We start from the raw sequence: 12,386 nt of genomic DNA, 5'->3' as shown, positions 1-12,386 counted from the left end.
ACCAGCAATTATTTACTTTTAATTTGAAATACTTAAACCACAACACTCACATAAAAATCTCTTTAATGTTGGCCTTGCTTTTTATGAAAGTTTATTCAAAATTCAAGAGCACAATTCTAATAAACTGATAAGCCTAAAGTGGTTATTCCCTTTACCAAAATATTCATCATAGTTTATCATTAAGTAGTAATTTCTATAATGTATTTTAAACAATTCAATTAAATTGTGCATGTAATATACAGTGTTAAGAAACTTTCATGCTAAAAAAAGTGAATAAATAATGGGCTTATTTGGTGTCTATATAATCTATATAGCACTAGACTGTCTATATTAGTTTTAGCATGTAGTACACGTCCTTTTTGCATTTTGTGCTTCCACTTATAACACTCCTTGTGGCACTATGGACAGTCTAATAAAATACTGCGGGCTCACAAACAGTGTGTGGCTAGGAAATACTTTAATTGATTGATAGTGAAGTACCCTTAAGTTGATTTTCCTCCCAGCTCCTTCCCTCTCTCTTAGAACAGTGGTCCCCAACCTTTTTGGCACCAGGGACTGGTTTCATGGAAGACAATTTTTCCACTGATCCAGGGCCCAGGGGTAGCTGCGCAGAGCTCAGGCCGTGATGTGAGAAATAAGAGGCTGTAAATACAGATGAAGCTTCGCTGCCAGTCCAGAGTTCACCTCCTGCTGTGTGCTGCCCCACGACACACGCACAGCCCCACAGTTTCACAGAAGACAAATGTTCCACAGATTGGGGGCGGGGGAGCTGTGAGGCCCTGTCCCCGTACCTGAGACTTGGGGACTACAGCTTCCATGTTAACTACTCATAATGGAAAAGACAAGAATTTAAAAAATGTTACCTTTATGACCTTGATTTTAACCTCACAATTTTACCCACAAGGCAAGATCAAAATTAAATGCATCTATAGTGATTTATAGTGTTCCCCTTAATCTGAGCTCACAGAGATGGCTAAAAAAGGTTATCAATGAAGTACCATTTTGAATCACCCCTATAAGGAAACCCATAACTACTTGAATGTGAGTAGACCGCAGATCACCAGGGTAGAAAGCTGAGAGTAAGGCCTAGGGAGGTTGGGAAGAAAAGGGTCAGATACAGCAGTGAAATCCACGAACAGTAGGGTTGGAGATTCTTGTTTTCAATACCTCCTCCCTAACTAAATTTGCAGTAAATCATACATAGTAAAAACATCCAAATAGCTAAGTAGCTTAGAGATTTAAGAAGACTCTGAGATAGAAGATACCTTTTATGAGGGACCTGCACCATATGCTGGACACCATGCACAAATGCACAATTTTATTGTTTTATAATCTGATGGGAAAATAGCCACTAAGAACAGAGACACTCTACTGGTCCTCTTAAACAATTAAAATATGGTCAAGAATAAAGCTAAGGAAGAGAGTGAGCTCCTGTTTCTGAATAGAAAGTAGAAGATTACATCATCGTTCTGTTTTCAACTCAGAGTTCCAGAAAGTGATCCATGGCCTTCATAATAAAGGCCAAACTCCTAAGCCTGGAACACAGTTATTTTTTTTAACCTAGTCCTACCTACCTCTCCATTCTCATCTTCCCAATTCCATACACGCCCCCCCATCTTGTTTCCACTGTACATTAAATTCAAGTGATGGCAAATTACATGTAATGTCTTGAATAAGCTGTGCTATATCAGGCCTCTCAGCCTTGTGTGTTCCTATACTCTTTTCCCTATCTGAACAGAAGTGTAAGTCTAAGTCTTTTACTACCCCAGGATTAATCATTCTCTCCTACACTGATCCTGTAAGTTGTACATGTGTGGCACTTACCACACTGGTTATCACCTGTGTCTGACTACTAGACTGGGCTATCTGACCAAAGAGTTTATATCGAGTAATTTTTTAAATCTGAGAAACTAACACATTACTTAATAACTACCCAATAAACATTTGTTAAATTAGAATGTAGTATTTTGTATTTTGGCACATCAAAAAATACATGACTCCAGAAAAAGCAAGACTTAACTCTTCCTTGAAAAACAATCTAAAACTTGAGCTAGATTTATGCCAAAAAAACATTCCCTTTTATCTGTAGGCAATACTTTATCAGGGACAGCTTTCATTTTACGTAATAGGAGGCAAAAGGGATCACCTAAACTTGTGCAATGTTAAAATCCAGCATGACTGCCTAAAATAGCATTCCTTCTTTCCAAGGGTAAAAGTGAATCTGATAAGAATAGTACCTCTGTAATCAAGCACTTTAAACATTCACTACAGTAATTAAGATTTAGGAGGTAAAAGAGAAATGCCAGACAGGAATCAGGCTGAAAACCATGAAATTCAGTGTGTATAGTCATTCAGTGATAGAAACAAACAGTGGTGGGGGAGGGGAGGAGAGTGGGTTACACATGAGATCACAAAACAAACATATTCTGTATAGTACTTGTTTCAGGGAGTGCTTTCCCTTGGGATTTTAGAGACTGGGACTGTGTTGTCTAAGGCGAGTCAGTCCTCCAGAGCCTGCCAGCTCTACTTTGCAAACTGACAATACAGCAATAAGAAAATGGACCTTGAATACCATGGTTATGGTGCAGGGTTGTCTAGACAAGACAAATTGATGAAAATGGCAAAGCTTAAATATGATCACAATGCAGTGCCCTAGTTTAGAAAGAAAATCTGATTTAGACAAAATCCTATTTAAGCTTCAGGTCAGAAAAGCCCATAAAATTATATTCCTGTTCCCATAATCACATGTTCCCTTGCCTCCACATCAATTTCCAACTCTGCCCCACAGATCCAGATTTTAGAAAAGGCAAAAAGAAGGCGAGGGGAAAGGTTATAGGGGATCTTGGCTGTTGAAGAATTAAACCCAGCACTTATATTCTACTGATACAATTTTGTGCCCCAATTTTGCCCTTAAATATAACTATGAACATTTTATACAAATTACATCTTCTGAAATAATTTTAATAGCATCATAATATTTAGCCACTAAAGGTATTCAGCCAGTAAATTAGTTATACCATAGCTGGACATTTGGACTTTTCCAATGTTCACTATTTAAAAAGAATCTTACCTCAAATAGGTATGTATAGTCTTTTGTCATGTTAATTTTTTTTCTCCTTAGGATGGATTCCTTCAAAAGCTGAAGGGAACATGAGCTTTTTAAAAGTAGTTTTCATGACTGCCAAATTGCTTTCCAAAAAAACTGTGCAAATTTATAATGTCATCAGCAATTTCTATATGTTTCATTATACCCTCGCTATGCTGACTAGTCCTAAAAACAAAAGATTACTAATTAAGATTGAACAAATTCTTGGTTTGGCAACTATTAAAAGGACTTTTGTCCTTTAATAAGTGTGTCAGTAAGAATGTGTAATAGGAATTTCCTGTTTCAGCAAAAAAATGGGTCATTTCAGCTTACAAAAAAAGGGAGAAAAACTGATTTGGAAATATGAAAGTATTGCAATTACCAGTATGCATGATAATTACTTGCTATTTATTAATTATGTATACAACTATATGTGTCAAATCAACATTGTTCCCTATTTTATTTGATTACACTGCAAAACTATATACCTATTTACACTTTTGTAGCTGATCATCAACTCATAAAAATTAAAGGGAAGACTGAAGGTAGACATACCAGATCCTAAGCTCTCTTCACTCCACTTCTTCATGGCTACAGACACACTATTGATAGCCAGTTTAACCCAATTCCATTGAATCCATTGGTAAAGTCTGTTTATAAATGGCACTGGGAGTGAAGTATGTAGGAAGGAATGGTTGGTTATCTAACTCAGCTACCATTATCTGAGTCAAGAGAAACTGCACTGTCATTTGATTGCTGATATTTTATTAACCATTATAGGTGATAACACAAAACCTAAAATGAAAAAAATGAATGAATGAGCTATCCAGTGGCATAGGCCAGAACTTTAATGTTACGCATAAACATTTAGGTAACTTTGTGCCTACTATAACTTTGTGCCTTTTCTAAATTAAAAAATAATAATAGGCCGGGCGTGGTGGCTCACGCCTGTAATCCTAGCACTTTGGGAGGCCGAGGCGGGCGGATTGCTCAAGGTCAGGAGTTCGAAACCAGCCTGAGCGAGACCCCGTCTCTACCAAAAATAGAAATAAATTAATTGACCAACTAAAAATATATATACAAAAAATTAGCCGGGCATGGTGGCGCATGCCTGTAGTCCCAGCTACTCGGGAGGCTGAGGCAGTAGGATCGCTGAGCCCCGGAGATTGAGGTTGCTGTGAGCCAGGCTGACGCCATGGCACTCACTCTAGCCTGGGCAACAAAGTGAGACTCTGTCTCAAAAAAGAAAAAAAAAAAAAAAATAATAATAATAATAATATATAGTTTTGACATGTGATCTAATATAACATTTGAAGAATAATCACCATATTAAGAAAAACTGGTGTGGTGCAAGGCCTATCTTCAGGGAGATATGATATCCCTTTGAAAGGGTTAGAGAAAAAAACCAATGGAGGGAGGTGGGGTGGAGAGACAAGATGATCTTTCACGAACCAAATATTTTAATCCTACATATATGATCACCTTCTTATGGAGGCTATATGCAAGATGAACCTCAATTCTAAAAACATGAGGATTTTTCAAAAAGTAACAGTATTCAGAATCACAATCTAGAAAACAACTTGTCTTAGTAATAAAGACATTTAGCTTTTGCAATTTCCAGTTGGTCTTATAATCAGAAGATGAAACAGTTTCATAGCTTCCAACAGTAAAGTACATCATAAATAAAGAAGTTACAATATGCTAAAATAAAAAAAAATCATGTACACCTTAAATATATATAATAAAACATTTTAAAAAGCTAAAAAAATAAAAATAAAAATAAAGGAAGTTATGGAGCTCTTCAACATACAATAGATGACAGTTAAATCTAGTATCAAGAATTCTCCACCAAACTGAATATAAAATTTGAGCAAAATGAAATGACATCTTCTTACACAAAGTAACAAGAAAAACGGGTGTCAGAAAGTTCACAAATAATCGCCAGGAACAATTTCTTCAGAAAAAAAACAAACCAAAACTGTAAATAACTATAGGAATCAAAGGTGATGCAAAGTGGGGGTGAGGGGGATGAAGGGGAATTAAAAAGGTCCAAACCGGCTTAGTTCTTTTAAGATCAACACTGTACCAGATTATATTATATTCAACTTGGAGTGTACCATTAAGTATTTATATGCATATGGTTGCTATAGATGAGTTATTAGAGCAATGAAATTAATGCCCTTGGGTGAATACTAATTAAAGGAAACATACTGAATCAAGTTAATCGTTACTTACAGTACTACACATCAAATACAGTCAATTTTCAAGTCATCTCAAAAGAAAAAAAAAATTTATTCCCTAGGAAATTTCTGTTGAGTATGGAAGTCTACTTCATAAAAATGCAAAATAGTGAGGACCAAAGTAATTTGCTTAGGGTGAACTTTCTAGAAAAAGTTATAACATTTAATAAAAACCCTACAATAAACATATCTTTCTCTTAATTAGTTTTTAAGATCTGGGAGGATGGCTTATTTGAAAGAGAGATGTCCACTAAACTTAATTTGAGGCTGAATATCACAATGCAATACCTTTTCAACAAGCAACAAATTTTACAGATGAGGAAAATGAATCTGAGAAATTATGTAATTTGGGGGAAAGAGAAGAACTTTTAACAGATAATATTTTCTAGTATTCATTATAGTGTAAAATACGGTAAACTAAAACAATTTAAGTGATTTTATTCCCTCTAGAAATGGATACCATAGTCAACAATAAACACTGCAGAGAACAAATATTAAGAGTTCTTACTGAAAAATAATACTTCTAAACCACATTTATCAAAACATAACACTTCTATAAGGTGTTTTCAGACTTTCTTTGAGAGCCTTTAGAAAATGAGACAAAGAGCAAATTTTATTTCTTTTTTGGTAGCCTTCACAAACCAATTCTTTGGATGTCTTTGCACAAATGCTTTCTTTGCTCTATAACTGTTCCTTTTCTGCATATCTCCCAATCCAAGTCAGCATGCTTTCATAGGGAAAGGAGCAGTATTAAGATTCTAGTTTCTTCTGTATTGCTTTAAATCTTTCAAGAGAAATAGTTATGACCCTAAAAGTAACTTATATCTTATTTCTTAGATACTTAACAGCTAATTCTCAACAAGTATCCTTTGAAGATTATGGTCATAAATATGCTGAATCCCCAGAAAAAAAATTTTACTGTTCTAGGTGATGCCAAATTAAAATTTATTGAATACAGATTCTATATAGATTTGGCATTCTAATGCCAAGTTAGAATCTATTGAAAAGTAGCCATATTCAAAAATAATTGGAGATCAGAACCAACAAAGAGCTTCTGAAGTAAGTGGCAAGTGCCCAGATCTGAAGCCTCTAGGCTTTTGTTATGGGTGAGATTCAGGATTCTATCTGAACTCTGTTGTGAGTTCACAGAACTATACAATTCTGAAACTCTCTGCCATCTCCTATTCCTAGAATTTCAAATGAATGTCTCCTGGCATCCTTTATGACAGAAAGATGCCTCATTATTCCTACTAAACTAATACAAACACACCACTTTCAGTGGCACCTCCTCTCCTCACACACCGAATCTCAGCAGGTGTACATTTCATGCTTCCTACTTTATCTTGAAAAGTTACTAATTATAATTTTTCTTTCAAGATATTGCGAACATGCTACATATGTGTTGTCAACTTTCTTGTCAAGTTCTAATTGTCCTACAACTAATATAGAGCATTGGCTTTCAGACTTTATTAAGCCTAGGAACCACCTGGGGCATTTGTAAAATGCATATTCCTGGGGCCCCACTTGGCGTTCTCTAAGTGATTCTGATGCAGGTGGTCAGAGGATCAAACTTTAGAGCTCTGGTATAGGCGACTCTTAAATTTATGGCAAGCTGAAGTCCTAGAAAAACTGCCATAAATCAAAATGGCATCAGTTGAGTCTGCTTTTCCCCTATAAATCATAATGTAAATAGGAAGGTACAATTTTTACCAAGGGACTGGTATTCATATTTTTAGATGCGACTTAACATCACCAGTACACAGTAAAGTAGAAAACTTTCTAAAGAATACACAAAACACACGTAAGAATGCAGTAAACAACTATAAAGGACTTAATATGATACGGCAGTCTACCATACAAAGAATTTTTTCATCCTTGCTTTATTTTTATTGTAACATAAAACAGCTTAAAATGCGGAATTTACAAGATTTTTTTTCTGCAAACATAAGCAACTTTAAGTAGACTTTTGATAATATTTAATCACTGAATACTCTTTCAGAAAGTAATCCAGAATATTATCTTACTGCCCCTTTTTACTTACTATATTTTCTTGTTGCAATATAAAATATCAATTTGTGGACTTCTGTTTAGAAACAGGAAAATTAACATGCACACTAACACCTCTCAACAGCATTTTGCCCTATTTCACCCCAGCAAAGACTGCACACCACAGGGCATGCTGCTGAGCTATGCAACTATTTTTGCCTTTCAAAAACAGTAATTTCATACAGTTCAACCTTAATAGTTGCCTTTACAATAAATCTACAAGCCTTTATGACAATATTTCCCATCTACCGATCCTTTGCAATGTCTTTTGCTTTAGTGTCTAAAAGCTTCAAAGCTCTGGCCTAAAAGGTGGTCAAATTCAAAAGCAGAAAGCACAGTTTGCTCATACTCAACAAATTCTTTCCATTTTGGTCAAATTGCTACATAATAACATCTGAACACATGTTTACCAGTTACATATATAATAATAACTAGTTTACAACTTTTTTAGTTTATTAATCATTTTATCTCATCCAGAACATTCTTTGGAAGTCCTCTTTTAGATCTGCCTTCAATAACAGTTTGCCATTTTAAACAAACAAAACAAGGTCTATGAATTTCAAAGCTTCATAATAAGTTATTCTCTGTTGGTTGGTTGCTTTAGTTATTTCTTTCTCTTTCCCTTCCTGCCCTTGTTGGATTTCATCTTCTCAGCTGTTCCATATCAGAGAGGAGCAGTGATGGTGCTTGGGAAGAGAAAAAACCCGACTCGAGAAAGGCTCAGAATTGGAGTACAGCTGGGAGATGCAAACAATGGGATCTAAGGCCATATATTCCTTGCATAGGAAAGGAGAACTACCTATGAAGAATGAAGAACTACCCACAGAAGAATGATTCAAAAGTCTTAATACCATACATAAACTGAGTGCTTATTGTCCTACAAGAGTAGACCTCTATTCTATTCCTTCCGTTGTCCCTCACATACAACGACCAAAATTATCTCTTTTTAGACTGCACTTCACCTTACTACTTAAAACATTAGCAGTAACTTCAAGGTACAATTTCTAAAATTCAATCTCTAGACCATGACATTTTCAACCACCCAATGATTTCATTTCATGCTAGCAATCAGCACTTACCATTGCAATCAATCTTTGTCACATCCTGTGCCCCACCCACACCTAAGATTTCCCTCTTTTACTTTTTTCTTTGCGGAATCAATCCACATTTTCCCTTGCAGTAATCCTTCTATTTTATGACTATACCTCTTTAATCTAGAAAACGTGGATGATCTCTATTTAATATTATATTAATTACAAATGACTTCCAGTAATTTATATTTATAATCACCCTCAATACAGTAATAAGAATTCAGGTCAAGGATACACTTACTCAATTGGGATACTACTTATGAAAGCAGTCTGAAAAATATTACTGTTAATTTAGCTTTTGAAATGCTAACTGTAATTAGGACCAACAACATTTAATTGAAGATTCTAGATATACATTACAAACTGATGGTATCTGAGAGTTTATATGTTCCTAACTAAACACGTACAATAATCTCACCTCATAACAAATTATCAAAATGGTCTTTGAACAGTGAAATCCAAACTGTTTGTTACAATATTTGCCTGAGATAATTCCAACATATTTGAAAGAGTCAGAGAGTTAAACCATGCAGTAAAACACAGCTTTAAAATGGCAGTCCAGACATTAAGGAAACATACAAAGTTCAACAGTTTGGACTGATACAAATTTCAAATGCATAAAAGATTATTTTGAGAATATAAAGTAATTTGAGGCCTATTTACTTTATAAAAGTACTCACCTGACTCTTGCAAGTATCTATATACCAAGAAGTTGACCTCATCACTGCTTATACTCATCTTTATTCCCACTTAAACCATGAGGTCACAACACAGGATATAACCCTAAAAATAAAACAAAGTTAATTAAGTATTTTCTCAGTAAAATATCTTTAAACAAAATGTAAACAATATTGTTAAAACCATTTGATTTTATTAAATGATATAAAATGAAGGTTCTCTATTGCCTAATAATAATGAACCCTAACAAAGTTACTTCCAATAGTTAAGAACACAACCAAAACATGGCTGGTGCTATTTTTCTGAAAGGTAACATATCAGCAAAAATAAATCAAAATTTATAAGAGGGCTTTAGTTAGCAACATATTTTAATGGTTAGATCAAATAGCATAAAGAGTAGTTTCTTTTTTCTCCTTAACTGTAAAAAAAAAATAGTTAAGTTTTAAAAATCAAGAATACTAGTTCTTTAGGTAAAGACTTATTTTAGACCATTGGATGGGGGAAAATTGTAAGTCTTCCACTCTGGTTTTGTGTGCAAAACTTGCCAGGATTTGAAGTCTCCATTTTTTCAACATCTAATCTGCTATGTTCAAATCTCAAAAGGCTCTTCTAGGTATGTATAAGATAGAGAAGCTGAAGTAACAGTTTCCAACACTCAAATTCCCCAAATGATATTCTCTTACTCAACATACTTAAACCTGGAACACAAAGGGGGTTAAAAGAAGAAAACTGAGACATAAGTATGTCTAATTATACTTTTCTGTTCTCATGTCACCAAAAGCATTCAAAGAGGAGGTCAGGAAACTTTTCTATAAAGAGCCAGACAGTAAATATTTTAGGCTTTATCGGCCATATAGTCTGTCACACTACTCAACTCTACCATGTGGTGCAAAAGCAGCAAAACACAATATGTAAACAAATTGGAGTATGGCTGTGTTCCAATAAAGCTTTATTTATGGAAACTGAAATTTGAATTTCATGATATTGTTGTTTCATGCACTATTAATCTTTTGATTTTTTTCCCCAAGCACTTGAAAGTATAAAACCTTTCTTTGCTTGTAGTTCTTATAAAAGGGCAGCAGGCTGGGTTGGGCCCATAGACTGTAGTTTGCCAATTCCTGTTTAAAAATTATATACTAACATCTACTCAGTATAAAGGAGTATCTATTAAATAACACTGTGGACCTCTGCTGATTATCCTGCTACTGTTAAGTCATGGATCTCTTTATAACACAGAGTTAACAGTATATTTAAAAATCATAAATTACAAGCATTTGTAAATTTATGTTTACATGTGACTACTATATGACAGAAACTGCTATGGCCCTAGGATGTGGGAAAAGTGGTGTCTAAATACCCATCAAGCTTCTATCTCAAAGGAAGACAGACAAATAAGGAGGTAGTAACAAATTTCTGGAGGACACGTGCAGAGGAAGCCGTACTAAATTCAGTAGTCTAGGACTACATCTTAGAGGAAGTGCTGCTGGTATACAGACTGAAGTGGGAGAAGGAAGGGCCTGAGAACATAGGTGCTTTGGGGAGGCAGGCAGGGAACAGATGCAGCCCAGTGAGCAGTAACAATCAGTGGAAGGGCTGGGTGAGCAGAGGCAAGACTCAAAGGTGGCCTGAAATACTGGTAAAAACCATATTATGGGGGGTCTTGAAAGCAGCACTAAGAGAAAACAAATCCTTTAAACAGTTTTTGGCAGAACAAGAGGAAAACCAGATTTATACTTTTAAACATCACCCTGGTTCTGATGTAAAGAATATATAGCAAGGAAAATGGCCTGGAAGAGGGAACCAAATTAGGAAGATGTTGCAGTGATCCGTGAGAAGACTAAAAACTGGACTAAGTACAGCAGAGCTAGGATAGTACTGGGATTACAAAATATTTACAAAGTAGACTCAATGGCAATTGACTGGACTTCAGTTTTAAGGAAAACGAAAGAAGCAAAGGTTTCTTTCTGGACAACTGGATGAGTACTGCCGTTTCCTTAGATGTGAACCAAACAGAGGAAGAGTAACAACTATCTTCACATAAAGAAACAGGTACCTCTCAAAAAATTAATTCACACAGTTACTGTTAATTTTTTGTAACCTGAATGTTTAATATATGCCTAATAAAACGATAAACACAAAGACTCCTTTGTTGCTTTTGGCCCAGGACATCTTATCTGGATGTCTCTGTAGTACATCAAATGATAAGTGCTCTGGAGGACACTCTGCTCAATTTTATCTTAACCCCCAGGAATGCACAGTATTGTGCTCAGCACACATAGTAGGCACTGAGCAAATTCTAAAAGCCTGCTTAACTGAATCATTTTAAAAACAAAACCAACTCCACCCTTTACAAAATTGTAAGAAATAAAATCAAAATTTGGACAATTATGGATTTGTTTGTCAGGGGAACAATTAGTGATTATTTTTAGGATTTCCCAAAATGAGATGGGCTAAGTGGAATCCAAGTGAGATAGACTGCCAAAGATAACAGAATTAAGTATTCTCTTCCCCTAATATATTATTCGGTACAACACTTGGATAATGAACACTGGCACTGAAGAAGTATCCAAGATAAAAAGATCTTCAAAATGCCTGGTTCTGATAAGCAAAGGCCATCAATGTTCCAACTTAAAGTAGTAATCAGTGGTGCTTCAGCATCCCCTAATGCATTCCAGGGCAAAAAAAAAATAAAAAAAATAAATAAAATGATACAAATTATTATACATAAAAATTCTAATAAATACATATTGCTGGTATTTTTTAAAATCATAACAAAAATATTGAATAAGCAGAGCAAGAAAGTTCTTGTTCAATAGCTATGAATTGATGGTTCAACTGATCATAGTGCTATATCAGTTTCTAGCAATCAAAAATACATTTTTTAAGTGAAAAGACCTTAAGGTTGCATTTCTAAAACATCTTAAAAGCCTATGTGCCAAAGAGCAAAATTAGAGAAAATACCAACACTTCATTAGTGAATGGCTTTGCAGAACTTGTTCATTTTGGTTTGTTTATATAGCCCATGTGAGTCCTTTAAGTTGTGTCACCTGCCCTATATGCTGACTAGATAATTGTGTTATCTTTCAGAACAACTGTCTTTAAACTAGGTCACAAACAACGAGAAACTCATCTGATCTTTTACGCTATTACCCTGCACCAGCAGTCCCCAACCAGGGACCAGTTTCATGGAAGACAATTTTTCCACACACCAGGATGGGGGTGGGGGAGATGGTTTCAGGATGATTC

At 35.1% G+C, this 12,386-nt stretch overlaps 1 protein-coding gene across 16 annotated transcripts in view; it reads right to left on the bottom strand.

The window, feature by feature from the left end:
• The window catches only part of TBL1XR1 (TBL1X/Y related 1), a 162,696-nt gene that overhangs the window by 31,696 nt on the left and 118,614 nt on the right, over nt 1-12,386 (bottom strand). For 11 of the 16 annotated variants that reach the window (XM_076003746.1, XM_012753041.3, XM_076003723.1 and 8 more), the window contains one exon: nt 9,143-9,245. The exons of the other annotated variants lie outside the window; for them this stretch is intronic. In XM_076003746.1, coding sequence (XP_075859861.1) covers nt 9,143-9,200 — 58 coding nt within the window. In that variant the 5' untranslated portion in view covers nt 9,201-9,245. The remainder of the gene's footprint in view (nt 1-9,142; nt 9,246-12,386) is intronic. 16 annotated transcript variants of the gene reach the window in all.

The sequence above is a fragment of the Microcebus murinus genome, chromosome 1, assembly GCF_040939455.1.
Source record: "Microcebus murinus isolate Inina chromosome 1, M.murinus_Inina_mat1.0, whole genome shotgun sequence".
Taxonomy (NCBI): Eukaryota; Metazoa; Chordata; class Mammalia; order Primates; family Cheirogaleidae; genus Microcebus; species Microcebus murinus.
The sequence above is the reverse complement of the archived record's forward strand: the minus strand, read 5'-3'. Positions and strand labels throughout refer to the sequence as shown.